At 34.4% G+C, this 22,113-nt stretch overlaps 2 protein-coding genes and 1 non-coding gene across 3 annotated transcripts; all 3 read left to right on the top strand.

Moving 5' to 3' along the window:
- The first annotated feature begins 1,514 nt into the window (after window positions 1–1,514).
- On the top strand, window positions 1,515–9,797 carry LOC132640175 (uncharacterized). Its single transcript, XM_060356655.1, has 9 exons — window positions 1,515–1,672; window positions 3,555–5,206; window positions 5,401–5,627; window positions 5,699–6,031; window positions 7,293–7,539; window positions 8,260–8,388; window positions 8,467–8,682; window positions 8,947–9,070; window positions 9,323–9,797. The coding sequence occupies exons 2-9, from the start codon at window positions 3,659–3,661 to the stop codon at window positions 9,559–9,561; spliced, it is 3,063 nt and encodes a 1,020-aa protein (XP_060212638.1). The 5' UTR covers window positions 1,515–1,672; window positions 3,555–3,658; the 3' UTR covers window positions 9,562–9,797.
- A 726-nt stretch (window positions 9,798–10,523) lies between these two features.
- LOC132642935 (U1 spliceosomal RNA) lies at window positions 10,524–10,683 on the top strand. The gene has a single exon (XR_009583413.1). It is a non-coding gene; the product is annotated as a U1 spliceosomal RNA (small nuclear RNA).
- Window positions 10,684–17,270: 6,587 nt separating this feature from the next.
- On the top strand, window positions 17,271–18,373 carry LOC132640174 (zinc finger protein ZAT11-like). The gene has a single exon (XM_060356654.1). It carries the CDS (start codon window positions 17,371–17,373, stop codon window positions 17,872–17,874), a length of 504 nt encoding a protein of 167 aa, XP_060212637.1. The 5' UTR covers window positions 17,271–17,370; the 3' UTR covers window positions 17,875–18,373.
- The last annotated feature ends 3,740 nt before the right edge of the window (window positions 18,374–22,113 follow it).

Genomic DNA, 22,113 nt, shown 5'->3' with positions numbered 1-22,113 from the left:
CTCAACCCAGCTCTAAAGGGCCAAAGAATTAAATGGGTTAGGATGTGCTGACCATTTTAATTGAAGGGCCTGCAAAATGGTAGCTCAACCCAGCCCTAGGCGAGCCGCGGGCTAGGACGGGCCAGCCCTTTAAGTTTTTTCGTCTTCCGAAATAACATTTTACAAGTAATTTTTTATACAATTTGAACATGAAACTTTTGCAATATGAAATAGAAGAAACTTTTGTAATATGAAATAGAATCTTCTACCACCCATTTTTGCGCGAATCCGTATCATAGAAGAAAAAAATTCAAGAGAACAAATATAAATTATTATTTTTAATCACTAATTCATATCACGTTCAAAAGAAATTAAACATAATATAAATTCTAAGACTAAAAAGTATTACTCCAGTTTCTAATTACTACTTAGTACTAAGTACATTTTTTTTATCATTACTTTTTATCCTTTTGTTTAATTTACTTATATTTTTTTAAAAATTAATTAATTTATTATTCTTTTCTGGCCTCACCCTTGAGGCCGGCGGGCTAAGAGAGGCTGGGCTTTTGAGCCTCACTTCTATATGGGCCAAAGAAATCTAGGCCCAACCCTACTTAAATAAAGGGTTGGGTTGGGCCGGCCTCGCGACCCAAGCCCATATTGACAGCTCTAATCACAACTAATAAGTCTTTGGGCCCGTTTGGCTTAGCTTAAAAAAAATAGCTTATAAGCTGAAAATAACGTATAAGCTAAAAAAATAAGTTGGGTATTGTAAGCACATAATGACTTATAAGTTGACCAGCCAAACACTAAAAAAATTGAAAACAACTTATAAGCTGTTTTCAGCAACTTATAAGCTAAGCCAAACGGGCTCTTTATCTCAACTAGTTGATATGTTACTCCCTCCGGATAAAAAAAAAGAGTCCACTTAGCCATTTGCACACGCCTTAAGAAAATACTAACTCCTAGACAAAAATAGGTAATTTGACTAAACTACCCATAATTAAATAGGCATTGTGATTTAATCATATAACACTTAATAGGGGCAAATATGAAAAAGCAAGCTTAATTCTTTCTTGATTTGCTAAGTGGACTCTTTTTTTGATCAAAGAAAAAAAGGCTAAGTGGACTATTTTTTTGATCCGGAGGGAGTAATATAATCTCTTACTGTTATTGAATATTTTTTTTTTAAAGTTAGCATAAATTTAACAAAGATTATAGGCTTTTCTATTCTTAAATATATTTCCTCCGTCCCAAAAAGATCGTCCTCTTTTGACTTGACACAAAGTTTAACAAATAAAGAAAGATTTTTGAAATTTGTGATCCAAAACAAACCTTAGGTATTTGTGTGGCTGTAAATCATCTCATAAAGTTAAATTGTTTCTAAATATAGAAAACAGACAATCTTTTTTAAACAAAATAAAAAAAAAAAAAAAGCAGGATAATTTTTTTGAACAGAGGGAGCACTTTTTAATAGCACTTTTTCATAAATTTCTTTCCATATGGTCTTATTACATTAAAGGAAAAATAATAATAAAAAAATATTCCTAGTCCTATAGTGACGGTAGTGGAAACAGTACATTTCTTCACCTCATCAACACGTTTATAGCGGCCACTTAATATTGAAAATCCTTTCATTTCCCCTTCAAAAAAAATAATTCATTAGCCATGTCCTCTCTAGGGTTTCTCTAAGGTATCATTAAATATCTTTATCCATTACTATTAATTCATTTTACCATTCAATTTACACATTATATCTTTTTTATTTTTATAGATCTGTTATATTTTGAGCTGTATATATTCATTTATTTGTATTCGATTTCGATTCTGTTCGTTAATTTAGTACTATAACCGCCTATACAAATACTATATGTATATACACCCTCCGTCTCCCAATTTATGTGATATAGTTTGACTAGACACGGAGTTTACGAAAAACAAAAAAACTTGTGGTTTAAAACAAGTCATAGATATTTGTTTGACTGTAATTCGTTTCATTAAGGGTAAAAGGGGAAGTTTTAAGTTAAATATTTATAGAAATGTATTATTCATTTTGGGACAGAGTAAAAAGGAAAATGTATCACATAAATTGGGACAAAGGGAGTATATATATATATATATATATATATATATATATATATAGGATTTGTATAGTCTACTCCAAGTAGTATGAGATTGTGCTGATGTTCATCAATTCATTATAATTTTGGTGTGTAATACATGGCAACACATAGCGCGTGTAAAGGAGAGGCGTTGTGGTATGTTGATGGTTAGGATAAATATAGTCAAAATGCTTAATTTTTTCAGCTGAATGGATATATATATATATAGTCTATTCGAACTAGTATGATATTGAGGTGTAGTTGGTTGGTTTACAGTACGAGGTTTTGAATTTCTTTGATGTTCTTCAATTTAGTATGGTTTTGGGTGTGTAATAAATATAGCTGAATGCTTAATTTTGCAGCTGAATGGACTATATATATACTCCCTCCGTCCCAAAAAGATTATCTTCGTTTCCTGTTTAGTCTGTCCCAAAAAGATTGACACCTTTCTATATATTTAGAAACAATTTAACTTTATGAGATGATTTACGGCCATACAAATATCTAAGATTTGTTTTGGACCACACATTTCAAAAGTTTTCCTTTATTTCTTAAATTCTGTGCCAAGTCAAACTAAGACAATCTTTTTGGGATGGAGGGAGTAGGATTTATATAGTAAACTCCAACTAGTATGAGATTGAGGTGTGGTTGATTGATTTACAATACAAGGTTTTTGAATTTCGTCGATGTTCTTCAATTCAGTATAATTTTGGTGTTCCGTTTGTAATACAGTGTTAAACCGACAATGTGAACTTGACAACACATAGCATGTGTAAATGAGATGGTTAGCATTAGTATAGTCGAATGCTTAATTTTGCAGCTGAATGGATATATATGATTTATATAGTCGACTCCAGCTAGCATGAAATTGAGGTGTAATTTTGAGTTTCTATACTTGAAGCTGCTTATTGGATCTCTCGTCTTTTCCAAGTATTTTGTTCATTTAGGAGAATTCAGTTTCACTGCTGTTCTTCAATTCAGTATAAATTTGGTGTTACGTTTGTGATACAGTGTTAAACCGCCTATGTGAACTTGACAAATACATAGCACGTGTAAGGGAGATGGTTAGCATAAATATAGTTAGATGCTTAATTTTGCAGCGGAAAGGATATATAGGATTTATGTAGTTGACTCTAACTAGTATGGAATTGGGGTTTAGTTGAATGACTTACAATATGAGGATTTGAATTTCGATTAATGTAGCTGCTTGTTGGATATCTCTTCTTTCTCAGCCATATTTTGTTCGATCCAATGGAAGTTGAATTGTTGTTTCAGGGAAAAGGAACTGCTAAATTGTCACCTCTAAGGGCTTTGGTTTCTTCCATAAATATACTGTTGAGTTTATTTGAAGTTCTACTAATTGATTTTATATGTTGATTGATTGAAAGCTTTATAATCGAAAAATGTTGATTGATTACATGTGCTGTTTGGTGATAATTACTCATTCTAGTATTTTCCATGTTCTTTTTCTAGGTTGTTATCCATGTATAATGATTGTTGTTGAGGTTTGAATTAAGTGAAGAGATTATTAAAGCTTTCGAAGAGTTCATCTAGATTTCAGAATTTAAGTCACAGCAATGACGTGGTTTAGAGCTGGCTCAAGTGTGGCAAAACTTGCTATTAGAAGGGCTCTGTCGCAGGGTCATTCTTATGTCCCAAGAACTCGCGTTCTTCCATCACAGGGTCGATATTTTCATACCACAGTTGTCAGGCCAAAGGCACAAGCTGCTCCTGTCCCTAGACCAGTACCGCTTTCTAAGTTGACTGACAGCTTCTTAGATGGGACGAGCAGCGTCTACCTTGAGGAGCTTCAGCGAGCCTGGGAGCAAGACCCAAACAGCGTTGATGAGTCATGGGATAACTTCTTCAGGAATTTTGTTGGACAAGCTGCCACGTCGCCCGGAATTTCAGGCCAGACGATTCAAGAGAGTATGCGTCTTCTGTTGTTCGTGAGAGCTTATCAGGTTAATGGTCATATGAAAGCAAAACTGGATCCATTATCTTTGGAGGCGAGGGAAATACCTGATGATTTGGATCCAGCATTATATGGGTTCTCTGAAGCTGATCTTGATAGAGAGTTCTTCCTTGGTGTTTGGAAGATGTCTGGATTCTTGTCTGAGAATCGTCCTGTGCAAACTTTGAGGGCAATATTAACACGGCTCGAGCAGGCTTATTGTGGAAGCATTGGGTATGAGTACATGCATATATCTGATCGTGATAAATGCAATTGGCTGAGAGAGCGGATTGAAACTCCAACATCTATGGAGTACAATCGTGAGCGACGGGAAGTTATTCTTGACCGGTTGATGTGGAGTACTCAGTTTGAGAACTTCTTGGCTACAAAGTGGGCGGCAGCCAAGAGATTTGGGCTTGAAGGTTGTGAGACCTTGATTCCTGGCATGAAGGAGATGTTCGATAGGGCAGCAGATCTTGGAGTTGAGAGCATAGTTATTGGAATGCCGCATAGAGGAAGATTAAATGTTTTGGGTAATGTTGTTAGAAAGCCACTAAAGCAGATCTTCAGCGAGTTTAGCGGTGGTATAAAACCTGGGGAGGATGCTGGTTATGTTGGAACTGGTGATGTCAAGTATCACTTGGGAACTTCTTATGATCGGCCTACTAGGGGTGGGAAAAGAATTCATCTATCTTTGGTTGCAAATCCAAGTCACTTGGAAGCTGTGGATCCAGTTGTTATTGGAAAAACCAGAGCAAAACAATATTATACTAATGACGAGGATAGAACAAAAAGCTTGGGTATTTTGCTCCATGGTGATGGTAGCTTTGCAGGCCAGGGTGTTGTATATGAGACATTGCATCTGAGTGCTCTTCCGAATTACACAACCGGAGGGACCATTCACATTGTGGTGAATAATCAAGTGGCCTTCACTACTGATCCAACGGCTGGAAGATCATCTCAGTACTGTACTGACGTTGCAAAGGCTTTGAATATTCCAATTTTCCATGTCAATGGTGATGACGTTGAGGCTGTTGCTCATGTGTGTGAACTTGCTGCAGAATGGCGCCAGAAATTCCACTCTGATGTTGTGGTTGATATTGTCTGTTATCGTCGATTTGGACACAATGAAATTGATGAACCATCCTTCACCCAGCCTAAAATGTATAAGGTTAGTTTTGTGCTTTATAGATAACTATTACTGTATTTAGAATTTTAGATTTGGGGCACAAGTAATTCTGTTTACCTTCCTACTGCGAATTGTGGCCAAGTGCGATAGAAATCCATTTATCTTCTACTTGAATCAGGGATCTTATATTCTGTATGAAAGCACTGATATCTTTGTCGTTCTATGTCTTGCAATAGATCATCAAAAATCATCCTTCTTCGTTGGAGATCTATCAAAACAAACTTCTAAGTTCCGGTCAGGTGACAAAAGATGATGTGGAAAAGATACATAGCAAGATCAATAGAATCCTTAATGAAGAGTTCATTGCTAGTAAAGACTATGTCCCTCAAAAGAGAGATTGGCTGTCTGCTTTTTGGTCTGGCTTTAAGTCTCCTTCACAGCTTTCACGTGTTCGAAACACCGGGTATGATTTTCCCTTAAATGGTTTATTTTTAAGATTGAATCATGAGACTCAAGATAGATGCTGTTCTGCAGTGTCAAACCTGAGATCTTGAAGAATGTCGGGAAAGCAATCACAACGTTTCCAGAGGGCTTTAAGCCTCACAGGGCGTTAAAAAGGGTTTTTGATGACCGTAGAAAGATGATTGAGACAGGGGAGGGTGTTGACTGGGCGGTTGGAGAAGCACTTGCTTTTGCAACATTGCTTGTGGAAGGTAATCATGTTAGGTTGAGTGGTCAGGATGTAGAGAGAGGTACTTTCAGTCACAGACATTCTGTTATTCATGATCAGGAGACAGGGGAACAATACTGTCCTCTTGATCATGTTATGATGAACCAAAATGAGGAGATGTTCACTGTGAGCAACAGGTATATTCTAATAGCTTTTTATTTCTAATCCAGTTTACAAGGTTGCATTCTCGAGGTGTTTCACCTGTATGTATGTCAGCTTTCCATGTATATTCTTTCTATTTGTTGGGATATTGAATTTCCATTTGATCTCTGCTGAATGATGCTAGTTCCGTGGCAGATAGTCTGTTGGCTGAGTAAATTTACTTCCAAATGCCTGTCAGAATATGCCTAACTTGATTCTTGTATTTGTTAGTGAAAGCTTTTCTTTCGAAGAACTTGATCAATCTACTCAAAAGTTCACATTTGATATCCAGCTTCACTTTAGGAGCAAACATTTACCTCCTTAGTTTACTTATTCAACAGAAAATGTGTGTGTGTACATGTTTCTTTCTGAGCTAGTCACTCATGTCTGTCTTACGTCCTTTCTCAAGTCTTGGTTTCTCTTATGCTTTCTTATGGTGTAAAGTATGCTTTGTTCCTTCACTCAGAAGCTAGGTTAGTGGTCTTTTCTTATGTTTTCAAGAGTATGATCAAGTTTCAAGGGCGAAGGTGCAAATATACCCCTCAACTTTGCTATTTAGAGCAGATATAATCCCCGTTTAAAAAGTGGTGCATATATACCTATGCTGTTACACAAATGGTGCAAATATACCCTCAGGTTATTTTTTAATCAAAAAAATGTCACGTGGCTTTAAAAATAAGTCTACCCATTTTTTTAAAGCCACGTGGCAATTTTTTTTTTTTCTCTAGTGGGTTGCTTGGTTCGTTTAAAAAAAATAAGTCTACCCATTCTTTTAAACAAACTAGACCCAAACCACCAAAAAAAAATTACAACGTGGCTTTAAAAAAATAATTCTACTAAAAAATGGGCAGACTTATTATTTTAGAGCCACGTGGCATTTTTTAAATTTAAGAACAAGCTAAATGATTTTTTAAAAAATTTTCGTCAGCGAAAAGATATATTTGGGCCATTTGAAAGGATATAAATGCACCATTTTTTGACGAGAGATATATCTGCTCTGAATCACAAAGTTGAGGGGTGTATTTGCGCCTTTTCCCAAGTTTCAATACGCCTGTAGAGTAACTCTTGAAGAGTTATTAAGTTTTTAGAGTGGGAAGCTTTTTATCCCCTTTCATGAATATGATTAGTTCCAGCAATCTGTAGAGTAAATTTGTGGATTATTTTGTTTCTGGAATGTGGTTATTTATCAACAATATATAATATAAGAGCCCTTCAGATCTGTAAATAACTCTGTGTTCGCTCTTGTATTCTATGCAGCTCCCTTTCAGAATTTGGTGTTCTGGGATTTGAATTGGGTTATTCAATGGAAAATCCAAACTCTTTGGTAATTTGGGAAGCTCAATTTGGTGATTTTGCTAATGGAGCTCAAGTAATATTTGACCAGTTCGTGAGCAGTGGAGAGGCAAAGTGGTTGCGCCAGACTGGGCTGGTTTTGCTTTTGCCCCATGGCTATGATGGTCAGGGCCCTGAACATTCCAGTGGACGTTTGGAACGTTTCCTCCAGGTACATCAGCTATTCTTCTCACTGATAGAAAGCTGAACTTTGTGACATATAGGAAGTTTCGCTTTCCATGTTGAATAAGGAGCATTGACTCAGTCATGAATATGAATATGATATGACATGGTTGAAAGAAAAGATAAGATACAAGAGGTTGGAACCACCATGTGAAATTTAATGAATGGCATTGTGCTTAGGAAGTGTGCTAGGTTAATATAGAATATGAGATCCAATTTATGCATTACAGTGAAGTGAAGTGAATATTGATATGACATGGTTGAAAGAAAAGATACAAGAAGTTGTAACCATGTGAAATTTAATGAACGGAATTGTGCCTAGAAGTGTGCTAGGTTAATGTATAGGATGTACGGTCCAATTTATGTACTACACTGAAGTGAACAATTTCCAAAACGGTCCTGCATCTTCTACTTTAACGGTTATGAGAATGAGGTTGTTGGTCTCTCTCTGACTGGCTGCATGTTAGTTAACCATTGAATCAATTGAACTCTAACTGCATGGTCCTAGATAGTTTCGGGTTCATTTGCTTATGTGTCTTCACTTTTTTCGCCAATAAATGGGTGAGGATTATCACTAGATCTGGAAGGCATTATGAAAGTTGTGTTCCTTTTATTGCTTCAACAAAATATTTGTGTTCCTTTTATTGCTTCAACAAAATATGATTACTTTCGTATCTTGCTCAATCTAATGAGATATTTTCCATGGCAGGGGAGTGATGACAACCCCTTTGTTATCCCGGAGATGGAACCTACACTAAGGAAGCAGATTCAGGAATGTAATTGGCAGGTGGTGAATGTAACAACTCCTGCAAACTATTTCCATGTTTTGCGGCGTCAAGTAAGTCAACTATAAACTTGTTATTAATTTTGAACTTTTCTGCCTTCTTTGTTTTCTCATTTGTAACTCCCTTCTCAGATTCACAGAGATTTCCGTAAGCCTCTTGTTGTGATGGCCCCAAAGAACTTGCTCCGTCACAAAAACTGCAAGTCAAATCTATCTGAGTTCGACGATGTCCAAGGACACCCAGGTTTTGACAAACAAGGTACCAGATTTAAGCGCCTGATAAAAGATCAGAATGACCACTCAGATCTTGAAGAGGGTATCAGACGGCTGGTCCTTTGCTCAGGAAAGGTGTGTACATATTTCTTTCTTTTGATCTGCTCCCATTTTTATGGTCATGTTCTTCCTAAGTTTGTGTCATGGAATTTTAAACACATTACTGATACAGGATGAGTTAAAATTTTCTATTGATATTGACATGCTGTATTTCTCTCCGTTCTCACCATGCAGATACAAACATCTTTAGATGCAATATAAAAGACTAAATTATAAAACTGTTCTTTTACTCACACAAGTTGGCAGAGTTAAGTTATTCTTTCATGCCTGTTTTTGTAGGTCTATTACGAGCTCGACGAAGAAAGAACTAAAGTTGATGGGAAAGACGTTGCTCTCTGTCGGGTGGAACAGCTTTGTCCTTTCCCGTATGACCTTATCCAGCGTGAATTGAAGCGATATCCAAGTATGTTCTCTGAAACATTTGGTCTACCTTTTGCTCGTGAAATTAAATGACAATCTACGTTTATGTATGTTTATCCAGAAATTGCATTTGCATAACTAAAACGATGAACACACAACATGCACAACCAGCATCTGATTGCATGCATACATCTAACCAGGTCTCCGCATAGAGAGAGACAGACCAACTGTCATCTGGTTAGAGTTAGCAATGTCGTGGCACTAATTTCTGGTAATTCGACTTTCATGTTTTCAGATGCAGAGATAGTTTGGTGCCAAGAAGAGCCAATGAACATGGGTGCATTCCATTACATTGCACCACGCCTTTGTACTGCCATGAAATCACTTGGCAGAGGCAACATGGATGACATCAAGTATGTCGGTCGTGCTCCTTCTGCTGCCACGGCCACTGGTTTCTTCCAGGTTCACGTGAAAGAGCAGACAGAGCTTGTTCACAAGGCGCTGCAACAGGATCCAATTAACTATCCATTCTGAAGCTGAAACTGTTCATGTATCCATAGCACTGGCCTCCAAATATGACGGGATATTAGAATTTTTAGCTATCTCTGTGCCTGGTATAGGCCAGTGGGAGTTTTTATTTGCTCTTTGGAAAAAATAAGGCCTTTTTGTTTGTGCTAGTTTTCGATTGGCTAAACAGTTAAACTGATGCTTTTATACGTATACGTTTTCAGTTGGTTAGACAATTTTGATCAGTAAAGATAATTCGCTCACAGACTTGTCCAGCTGTCTCTTCCTTTCTATGTTCTTTTACTCATCTTTTGTTTTTCCCTCAGCTTTCTGGGTTATGTGTACACGTGTGCTTTTTATTTTGTTTTTCTCTTTGCAATATATATGGAAAACAAATAGTAGTAAATAGAGTTGTTGGGTGGGTGGATTGGGGTGGTTGTACATTAGAGAATTATATCTCATATAAAATGACTCGCATATTCACTAACCGGGGGTGGTGGGGGCGGTTTTTTAAGAATGTATCATACCATCAAGATTTGTGGTGCAATAAACAAGATTTCTACCTTCTTAACCAGAGATCTCGGATTCGATCTCTGAGTATATGAGAGAAATCCCAATAGGGAGCTCTTACATCCTTAATGGGTAGGAAACTTTTAAAAAAAGAACGTACATCATATCCGGGTGCGAACCTGAATGAGTCGAGGTCCCTGTGTAGATATTGGACACGGGATGGAAACTAAAAGTATCTCACATCCAATAAAATAGAAGGATAAAAACAAAAGGAGTATGGTGAATGGCATTTAAGAATGCTTGTAACTTGTTTCAGAGAGTAAAAGGAAAAAGAAATTTCTGTTTACACGAGACTGCATACATTCAGAAAGTATATAAGAGGGAAATGCTTAAGTGGATAAAAGATCCCACATCGGGGGAAACAAAGAAAGCAAGGAGCTGGCAGGATACAAAACCATAGGAGGGAGCAACAATGAAACATACTTACCTGGACGGGGTCAATGGGCGATCAATAAGACCCACGGCCTAGGTTGGTGACCTCCATTGCACTTTGGAGGGGTGCCCGTCTAAGGTCGACCCAAGTGGTCGAGCCTACGTCATAATTTGTGGCAGCGGGGGCCTGCGTTCGCGCGGCCCCTATCCAAATCTTAATCCAAACCTTTTTTGTTATCTGGGCTTTCCAAGTTAAGGAAAGCTCGCACTGGGATCCGCTTGAGGCAACAGAGTAAGAAAAATTAAAGAAAGCACGATCTTGTGTGGTTATTGACTTAAAACATAACGAGAAATAATTGATAGGCCTTTATTTGTATGTCTTGGTTTATGTTGCTTATTGATTTGAATTTTTTTCCCCAGATAGTTGCTTGTTCTTGTATTTGGTTACTTATAATTCATAGTGCTGACATTCCAATGGAAGACATGAAGCCAAGTGGTGGGAGTTGCGGACTATTGCACTAGGAACGGGGTTTTACCCCACAACGCATAGCGGCTGCGGGTTCTCTATTTTATAAAGGAAAAAACGTTTGCATAAAAAAGAAGGTAGAAGTGTCAAAAGGTGCATCCATATGGCGAAGGAAAATGTTACTCTGAATAGGAAAATAATGCAGTGAATTGCGGGTTTTTTTGAAATTAATGTTAATTAATTTGGATCATGTAGGCCCTGCAGAGAAATAAGACAACTAAATTGTACTTGTTTTATAATTTAAGAATATTGGTTTGGGAAAATGTACTAACTTTTTCACAATCGGAATAGATTGTTAGTGACCTAACATTAGTTGTGACAAATTAGGCCATACATCTTGAAACATTATCCAAAAGAAAAAGCATATTATATTTGGTAAATTAAACAGTATCCAGAAGAAAAGAATGTTGTATTGATGAGTTAAAGGGGAGTGCTAATTTTACTACTTGCTCTAATAGGGTCTATATTTTCTACTCGTGACATTTATCTTTTATTTGTCAAAGTTACATACTCACATGTTTATGCGAGCAGAAGAAAGGAAAAATATGGAAGTAAATATCAAATATGTTTGATAGTTATGAAATGAATTATTGAGAAGATGGTAGATTTTATTTTGTGAACATGATAAAGGTAAAATATGGAATTCATATATGTTTCTCATAGTTTTTTTGTCCCCCTCACAGTTAACTATAAAGTGAATTATGGAAAAACAATCACAAAAATAACTTCTAACAACCACTTTTTGATCTTATCTTTGAAAAATAATCGTCCACTTAAGTGGAGAGAGGTTAGAACTAATGGATAAGCCCAAATTTCTTCTACCCGATAGAGTGCCCCAAATGCAATGGCACAAGTAGTAGTTAAAGGCTTTAGTAAAGATGATATTTTCTTTGATTGTTTATTAAGTTCTCTACCTATATAATAAGTGGAACTTTGTTCACTTACAAAAGTAACAAAACTAGAGTATTGTCTTCAATGATTCAATAAAATCATTTGTCTTACTATACTAATTAGTTTTCTAATGGACCGCCCAATGATTAAGAAAGTCGCACCTTTTATAGATAATCTTCACAACAAAGTCAATAGCATTAAAAATGTTCAACTGAACGAAAGATAAGACATTGTGCTTTTCATAGTTTAGTTTTTTGCCTCTTAGTAGTTGGTACTCTCAAAGACAAAAAATAAAAATTAAATTAAATAATAGTAGTTATTTTGCTAAGGATGAAACATAGAAAAATATAAGTGTATCCAGGTCAGTGTTACGTAGGAAGAGCTAAGTAGGGATAATCATCTCAAAGTAGCTTCTAAAAGAACCAACAAATTAAGACGACGAGTAATAAAGTTGAAAAATCCAACTTTTTTTTGTTTTTTAACTAGCTAGCTGATTTTCTATATATGTGTGTGTGTGTTATTGAATCAAGATATACACGTTTTATAAAATTGTATATGCAATACACAAAAGTTAAGCCCATTACACATTCAGGGAGGACTTAATTGAAAAAAAGTTTAGTCTTGATGATATGATCAATACCGTTAGTCAAAACACCTATCCTATTATTGATGAAAAGACAAACAAGTTATTTGAACAAATGCATGGCTAAAAGTTTGTTACTAGTGATTAGTGAAGCAAAGTTGAAACAGTATAAGTAGTTTGAAAAAGATTTTGGAACGTAGACAAACAATCTTTCCCCACTAGGCAATAAGGTCAAAGATAAAACTATTGTACATAACTGCACGTAACATATATAGCAACCTATAATGAAAAAACTTTGATTGGGTTTATTTTAGGAATATACCCTGTAAATTATATTATTAATGTATTTTTACATGTCGTAGCATGTTATCTTTCTCATTTTTAAAGTCATTAATCACATCTTTTTTGTAATAACCATGAAGTTAAGACTAACTTGTGCACAAGTCGATTAATTTACGGGGCACTTGCCACCTGATCCCATCATCACATGTACCAGAAAACTTTGTCCATCAATACTTGGACAGATGAGAAGAAATCACCAAATTATTTTGTTCGTAACATTTATCATGAACATTTTTATTACTTAAAATTATTAATTTTTAAGTGATTCGATAGTGTGAATCTTGTACGCTTAATTTCAACACATGCATAGAAGTTAAACTCTTTGTGAGAATGTTGGTATAGTTGAACTCTTATAACAAGAAAGTACTTTTCAAACAAATTAAATTACCATGGGGGGCTACGACACTTTCCACAATTTCTCTATGAGTCCATGGATATGTGTTCGTATCCACACTTGTATTGTACTAAAAGGAGTTTTGGCAATTTCCCAAAAAGTTTTTGGAGAAATATACTTATGAAACGTTTGTAGAAAACAAATGAAGATATTCTCAAAAAACTTTTTCTTAGTTTGAAAATTTTCACCCAAAAAAGAAAGAGAAGAAGAAAAATTCTGGAATATAATTAAGGTGCATCTTAATTCAGATCTTCATGAATATTTGTGGAAAATTATGTGCATAGGCTAAGATCTAAAGGCTAATGTTAAAATTAATTATAGCTTTTGAAAATTATTCCTTCAACCAAAACCTAAGGAAGACCATAAAACACAAATATCTCGGATATTTTTTAGGGTGGCTACCACCCTACGTGAACTTTTATCTGCCCTACACGTGCACGTAATTTAGGGAGGTTTAATGAGCGGATTGAATAGAATTTGGACCCGTTAAAATGAAATAAACTCGTAAATGGACGGATCATTAACCCACTCAAAGATTACTTGGCTTGAGATGAGCTCGGTCAAGATGAACTAAATAATGATTATAGCCCAACTCTTACAAAATATATTTTTTTATAAAATTTATTTAATTACTTAATAATTTTTTATGGCTATATAACGTATTAAACCAGAAAATGTCTTTTAACAATATTTTGACAAGGTTTCTCGTGAGACAATTTGAATGCATATTTAGCCCAAATAACAACATTTAAATGAGTCAGGGATTTATTAACAATAGAAGGGATAATTGGGTCATTAATTCGCTCAAACTTAAGCAAATTGCACGGACTATGTTTTCATGAGCTACTTTTCTCATCCTTACACAATTTAATATATCTTTCAACTTGTCAACAACCAAATATGGTGGCGATTAACTTAGAGGGATGCAACATGGTGGTTAACTTTGTATTATCTCGAAAGATTCAGGGACAAATTTTGACCGTTTCAACTAATAAAATGGCAAATTTGACCTTTTTATACACAATATAGTTTTTAGAAAGGCATATCTCTGTCCCTTCCAAACACACAACGATATTTTTTGTACTTTTGTCAACTGATGATTTAAAAATTCAAGATGTACGAACAAGTACTGAAGTACATGAACTAATTATGTTTGAAATAATAACGTTCTAGATTTAGATAAGTCCAAAGGTTCCCTCAAAAGTACATTTCAGACCTACTCACATAAGTATATCTCAATAAGGTTATCTTCTAGTGCTGCATTTTTTTTTAATTAACATATGTAGGTTCTTGGAAGTTTCATAATTCAAATAAAAATGAATTGTGTATATTATTTTTGGAAAACATAAAATATTATTGAAAATAAACTAGAAGGTCGGCAATCAAACTGTGGTACAGACGAATGCTAAACGCGATAAGCACACAGAGTTCAGTCAATCAATTAATTGATAATATGTTCCCATGATCTCACGTAATCTTTTGTTTGATACATCAAATATCTACGGAGTATTTAAAAACACAGTCAAATATATATATCCACACTCATCATGTTTACATGGGTGGATGAACAATTTTGAGCTGTGGGCGTGACCTTTCCAAAAAACCAAATCCACACTCATTGTCATAAAAAAGCAATGACTATATAACGCTATTGGATTTAAGTTTTACTATACAATTATGAGCGGAACCAGGGTTTTCACTAAGGGGGTTCAAAAATATAAATAAGTAAACACACGAAGAAGCAAAGGGGGTTCAACATCTATTATAAATACATAAAACATAATTTTTACCTTGTATAAACAGAGTAATTTTTCGCTGAAGGGGTTCGAACCCCTAGGCTCCACCTGGCCCCACCCATAAAATATCGACAGAGTAAAAAATATTTTACAGCATAAGTATAGTCAATTAAATCGTGGTAGTAGTTTAGGTATTTTTTTTATCGAGTTACTACTTAAAGCTTGTCATTAAGATTAGTATACAATATAATTTATCTTAATAAGTGAAATAATTTTGATCTTGTATCGTGATAGTAGTTTTGTTTTTCCCATCAACGTTCAGTGGGAAATTTGTGCTATAAAAATGATTTTCCCACCTCATTGCTACCGAACCAGCACACTGGGAAAACGCATGGTGGGAAACAGGTTTCCATGGAAACGCTAAAAAACTTCCTAATTTTTCTCGGACAAACCACTACTATTTAGTTTTTTCCCACCAACGTTCAGTGGGAAATAGCCACTGAACATTTTTCAGTGGAAAAATAGAAATTTTTTAGTAGTGTTTCTGCCCGGCTCCATGCTAATATCTTTATGTCTCCCCCCACCCCCTCACCCACTCACGAGAAAAATGAGAGATGCTTTCTAGTGATAACTAGGGGTTTTCACGGTTTGGTTAAAAACTGATCCGAACAGTAAACCGATTAAATAAACTGATAATTGTTTGGGTTTGGTTTGATTTAGTTTTAAATTTTAAAAAATCGACAATATTTGGTTTGGTTTGGTTTTATTAGAAAAAGCCGAAGAAAAAATTGAACCAAACTGATAAAATAATATGCACAATTTATATATATATATATATATATATATATATAATATTAGTTTTATAAATAATTTTAAATACTTTGTTTACTTTTTCATCAATTTTTTTTTATCTCTTTTAGGCTAATGAACTTTACCACTTAAGCTCATTTCTTAGTAATAATCCATGATCCAAACTCATTTATCTAAAGAAACAACTATGAGAATTTACCTAAAAAGAAGTTGTCTTTCTTATAAACTAGACTCACTTGATTAAAATTTATAGATCTTAGGATATTTTCTCCATAATTCAGGAAAATTATAGCTTCCACAATAAAAGGGTAATAACGGATTAAAAGAAAAGGACGGAAAAGTCTTTCCCAGTCGTGGGAAAAATAATGAAAGAGAGAAATACCATTAGGCTTCTTAAGAACCGAAAAACCGATCCAAACCGACCTAAACCGACAATAACCAAACCGATGGATATATATTATATTTGGTTTGATTTGGTTTTACTAATTAAAAAACTGACTAAATTGGTTTGAAATCGACCCAAACCGATCCATGAACACCCCTAGTGATAACAACAGTTGTTGATTTTACATACATTTTAATTCTTTCCAATTACAGAAACAGAGTGTGAATTGGACTAGTAGAATTTCTAGAAAAAATGGAAGTGCCAAGAATTTACGTAATATATCTATATATATATCTTAATGTTGGTTAACTAGTCAACTTTGCTAGTTTAGACTTCTAGTACAAGTAGTATTTGCTAATTATATTGTCACGCTTGCGTGCTCCATGACGCCTCACTTTTTCGCACCTCAATTTAAGGGCGTGTTTGGTAAATGATAGAAAAATAAGTGATTTCTTATTTATTGTTTGGTGTTTGGTATGTAAGAAAAAAAATATTATCTCGAGCATTTATTCATAATCTAGACGAAAGCTACAGGGGTTGGGGGTGATGGGGTGGTTGTGGGCAGAGAGGGAACTAGAGAATTAATAACTTATGGGTTCGGCGGAGTCGCTTTAATTTGGTCTAAATCCTGTATTTATAAAGAGTCCGTTGAATATGTACAAATTATCAATTTAGAACCGATAAGTTTCTAATTCTGACTCCGCCTCTACTTGCGAGGGCGAAGGGGTGGGGAAAAGAGACAATCAACACATAATGCCACTTATGGATTTTGTTTTTCGACCTCCCACAGAGAAGCCGTTTTCTTGATTTTTAAGGATCATTTTTTCCTAGAGAAAATATTTTTCCGACCAAATATGAGAAAATTAGAAACAATTTCGAACAAATATTTTTCTCCATGTCAAACGCACCCTAAGTAGCAAAAAAGTTAAATCAATCATAGCAATAAACCCCGCTGTCATTTCCATCTAATGAGAAAGTGAATGCATCTAACTTATCCCACATGAAATTAACGTGCTCAATTTCGTCATGGCAAAAAGGTCAACTAATCTTAGTCAAACCACCCAACTAAAAACCCTTATAAATAAATAACCTATACCACCATAAGAACCTAAAAATAGTTCATTCTTTTTTCTTTCTTCCTCCCAAAGACCATTTAACCAAACTCCCCTTTTCCACACCAAAAATTCAACAAAAAAACATACGATTTCTCAAACATTGCAGAAAACTATGGTGGTTCTACCAATGAAAAGAGAAAGAGAAAGTGAGTTTGATAGCATAACAGCCATGGCAAATTACTTGATGCTGTTTTCACGTCAAGAAAATCATTTTGACACGATCCTGAACAATTCTCCTAGTCGAGTTTTCGAGTGTAAAACTTGCAATAGACAATTTTCTTCATTTCAAGCACTTGGCGGTCATCGAGCAAGTCACAAGAAGCCAAGATTAATGGGAGAATTGAACTTTCATTTGCCAACTTCTCCTCCTAAACCAAAAACCCATGAGTGTTCCATTTGTGGGCTTGAATTTCCTATAGGACAAGCTTTAGGTGGACATATGAGAAGGCATAGAGGTATGATGACTGAAAATAATAATATTAAAGTTCCTCATGTTGTGAAGAAATCATCAAATAGTCCAAGAGTTTTGTGTTTGGATCTGAACTTGACCCCATTAGAGAATGATTTAGAGTTCAAGTTGAAGAAGGCAACTCCTATAGTTGATTTCTTTTTGTGAATTATTGAATATTGGTCCAAATCGTGAATTTAGGGCGGGTTTTGTTAGTTCAAATGAATTTATTATTTTTGGCATGCTGAATTCGCTGATGACTCTAGATTCTGGATTCTTCTCTGTACTGAACATATATATCCTATCTAGACACTATTGTTAGTTTATTTTTCTCTTTCTATTTTCATGTTATGTATCTCGTACTATAGGTATGCATTTATTCATTCGTTTGTACGAGGGATAGGACTCCCACCTCATGTGCGTTTTCTTTTTGGTTACAGATAGATTATTTGAGATTGTAAAAAAATAAGCAGTATGTGTGATTATTTCATACATAGCTAGCCTGTATGTAACATATACTATATTTAATCTATATATAATATAAAGCTGGGAATGAAAATGGTGACGTGATACTCTCACAAGCTATGATAACTATTTATCTAAATTTTCAGATTTTGGGGTTTTTTGTCATTTTAATACAACACTATATCACTTATAAATTAAAAAATGAGGTATTAATTGCAGCTTCATAATGAAAAAGGAAAGGCAAAGAAACCATTTCAAAAGATAAATCACGGTAATAATTCAACGTATATAGTGTGCTGGGTATAAGTTACAGCATACATCGTTCATTACTATTGTATATACTAATGGAGAATTGAAAAGCCACCATCAGCTTTTAACTTCTTAGATCGTGCCTTGTCCCACCAATTTGAGGCTATTTGTTTCGCTATATATTGTTCAGAATTTTTTCTCACTTAGAAACCTCCATTTTTCTCCAGTTGTAACTTCTTAATCTCTTAGTGAAGATATTTAGGCTTCACTCTTCAGGTTCTATGTACGCAGCCAATATATATATATATATATATATATATATATATATATCCCCGTGTTCAAATTTAACTCCCGCACACCTTTTAAAATGCCACCTGAATGCCTCTGTTGATATGGACTTGGTTAATTGTAGACCTGATGGTAGGTAATTAGTTTTTATTTAATTTTATAATTTAGACGAAATTAGTTTTGATTGCTTTTCTTCTTTATAGTCTACTATTTTGTTAATTAATATTTTATGGTTTTGGATGTTGATCAGTTATGGTAATTAGTGAAATTTCTTTATGTTTTTTTAACTAATCATTGATGATTCTAAAATGGCTAAACATACATTACATGCAATAGTACCTAGAATTATATCAAAAATCATTTATTTTAAGCAGAGGTGGTGGAGCAGCGTTATTGGATTTTTCAGGGGAGATTGGTAACAATATTCGGAGTCTTCTATGCTTTTCTATATCACACAACTCGAAGTTCATTCTTTTATCTCACAATTCTCACCTAAACCAATAATGCCGTTTTATATATGGAAAAGCAAAAAAAAAAAAAAAAGAGAGAGATAGATATTGAGATGTATCTCTTCGGACGTTGATAGAACTAAATCAAATTGGTTGGTTCCATACATCTATGAAGTTGAGGTTAGGATTTGCCTGTGAGTATTATATACTTTCTTTAAAGTCAATGTTCTTCCAAAATTGTTGTTGCTCGGAGAGTGATTTGGTTTACTCAAGTGTGATTCCTGGTTATACATAGTAGTAGAAGCTCCTATGGTCTCTTCTTAAAGTTTTCTTATACATGGGCATTTATTATTATTGCTTCTCTAATTAATTTTCTCTTGATATTGGTCTTTGTTTCTAACAATGAGCAGGTAACCTGCTGGTAACTTTGTTTTTGTATTATTGGCATTTTTTTAATGTTCCTTCTATTTTGGTGTGATGTCAGCTTAATTTACTTACATTATGTATTTACTTTTATTTTTGTTATAATAAAAAGTTTTTTTTTGTGTCTATTTTTAAGAGTTGTTCGATGAATGATTGCTAGCATTTAAGGATGTTTTGAGCGGCGGCCTAGCCCTCACGGGATAAAAATATCAAATCATTTTATACAAAAAATATATAAAATGTTGTTCTCAATAACGTGAACAAATTCAGGTTACCAGTAGGATACGATAAAAAAGGGATCAATAACTTACTGGAACTAAACAAGAAAGATTTGTATAGAGTTACGTTTATTCTCTGGGTCTACTTTCCAATACTTTATTACAATGATAATCCTTTTTTTTTTTGTTTTGCAGCTATACTTAAACAAACATTGATTTATTCCATGCTGTTGAAACAAATAGGTTTTGGGACCTCAATTGGAGAGAAAATGGTGGGGGTCGTGGTCTATGCTAAATTCTTTTTCTTAGATAGAATGAATGGAAAAGGGGTGCTTGTGTTGTGAAAAATCCACCTTATTCAAGCTCCGCACAGCAACTTGCCCGGTCAATATTATATGTCTATGCCTTTACAAAAACGGGAGAAAAGTTTAATGGAATATTGCTAAAAATACCAAGTGGAATGCATATTTAGTTAATCTTTTTAAAAAATTTAAAGATATTTCATAAAAATAATTGCAAGATAACATGGTAATTGATTTTTGAATGATATATGTCTTTGCGAACGGACTTTTTAATTAGCTCTACTTGCGATAACTCTTTTTTGTGATTCATTTATTTACTAGAAATTTATTTTGTCTGATTATTTCTTCTAGCTTGATTGTATATTCTTTTATAAATTGTACTATTATATATGCCTCATAAGACCGCGCGAAGCACGGACAAGTTCACTAGTGTGATATATACTTGATGATTGTTTTACATTTTTGGTGTCATTTAGTTAATGCATGCGGATTATTTTAGATCATATTTCCTTCATAAATTTCAATTTAGAACTGTTGGTATGTGAAAAACATGAGATTTGTATTAGTTCAGATATCACGTGTGAACATCAAGTCAAGTGTATGCTGTTATCTATACTTTACGTGGTTCACAACAACCCCTTCTTATGGTTTGTATAGTAATTTGACCCGTGATTAATGCTTAATGCTCGGTGACTTTAACTTCTTTTGAGTCTTATAAAATTAAAGGAGCAAGAAACAAGTGGGAAGTTGAAGAAACAATGTATTTCTTAAAGGGTAAAGGTGCAAATATACCCCTCAACTTTGCGATTTAGAGCAGATATACTTCTCGTTACAAAAATAGTGTATATATACCCTTGCCGTTACAAAATGGTGCAAATATACCCCTACCGGTACAAAATGATACAAATATACCCCTGCCGTTACAAAATGATGCAAATATACCCTTTTCGCTGACGAGAGGCTTTTTAAAAAATCATTTAGGTTATTTATTAATTAAAAAAATGCCACGTGACTTTAAAAAAAAAAAAAGTCTATTTTTTTGAGTAGACATACTTTTCTAAAGTCACCTAGTATTTTTTTTTTGATGGGTCGACTCTGGTTCATTTAAAAAAATGGGTAGAATTATTTTTTTAAAGTCACGGGATATTTTTTTAAACGAACCAGAACCGACCCATAAAAAAAAAAAATTACTATGCGGCTTTAAAAGTATGTGTACTCAAACAAAAATAGGTAGACTTTTTTTTTTAAAGTCACGTGGCATTTTTTTTAATTAAAAAATAGCCTAAATGGTTTTTAAAAAAACTCCCGTCAGCGAAAGGGATATATTTGCACCATTTTGTAACGGCAGGGGTATATTTGCACCATTTTGTAATGGCAGGGGTATATATACATCACTTTTGTAACGAGGGGTATATCTGCTCTAAATCGCAAAGTTAAGGGTTATATTTGCACCTTTGCCCTATATTAAATGTCTTTGAATTATGTTTTGGTACAACACAGACAGGGAAAAAAAAAAAATCTTGAATTGGATTAAAACCATGGACTGTTAATACAAGATCGTTTGCCACAAGAGAAAGACATTGAACGTCAACAATGTGATTTTCTTTTGGTAGTTTCATGGAGGGAGAAACTAGAGATTCTGCACGTAAAAAATGGAAGTGACAAAAGCAAGTTGAACTTAGAACAATTCCTTTTTGACAATTATATACAAAGAAATAATATTTACCTGACATATAAGCAGATTATTTGTCAAACTTTATGTTAAAGTATCCGATTGAATAACTGAAGATCATAAGGTATTTCATTTCAATAGCTCGATCAGGTGGTCATGAACATAGGCGAATCTAGGATTTCTAGAGCATGAGTTCACCAGTAAAAAAAAAAAAAATGGAAAAATGTATTATGTGGGAATTGATCCCTAGACCTCTAGGTGAATAACTCAACATTTAACCAAATGCACCATTTAGCCTTCTTGTAGCATGTGTCAGTTAATATTATACCAATTTTTAAAAA

Source organism: Lycium barbarum, chromosome 5, assembly GCF_019175385.1.
Source record: "Lycium barbarum isolate Lr01 chromosome 5, ASM1917538v2, whole genome shotgun sequence".
In the NCBI taxonomy this organism is placed as follows: Eukaryota; Viridiplantae; Streptophyta; class Magnoliopsida; order Solanales; family Solanaceae; genus Lycium; species Lycium barbarum.
This window is presented reverse-complemented; position numbering and strand designations above follow the sequence as displayed.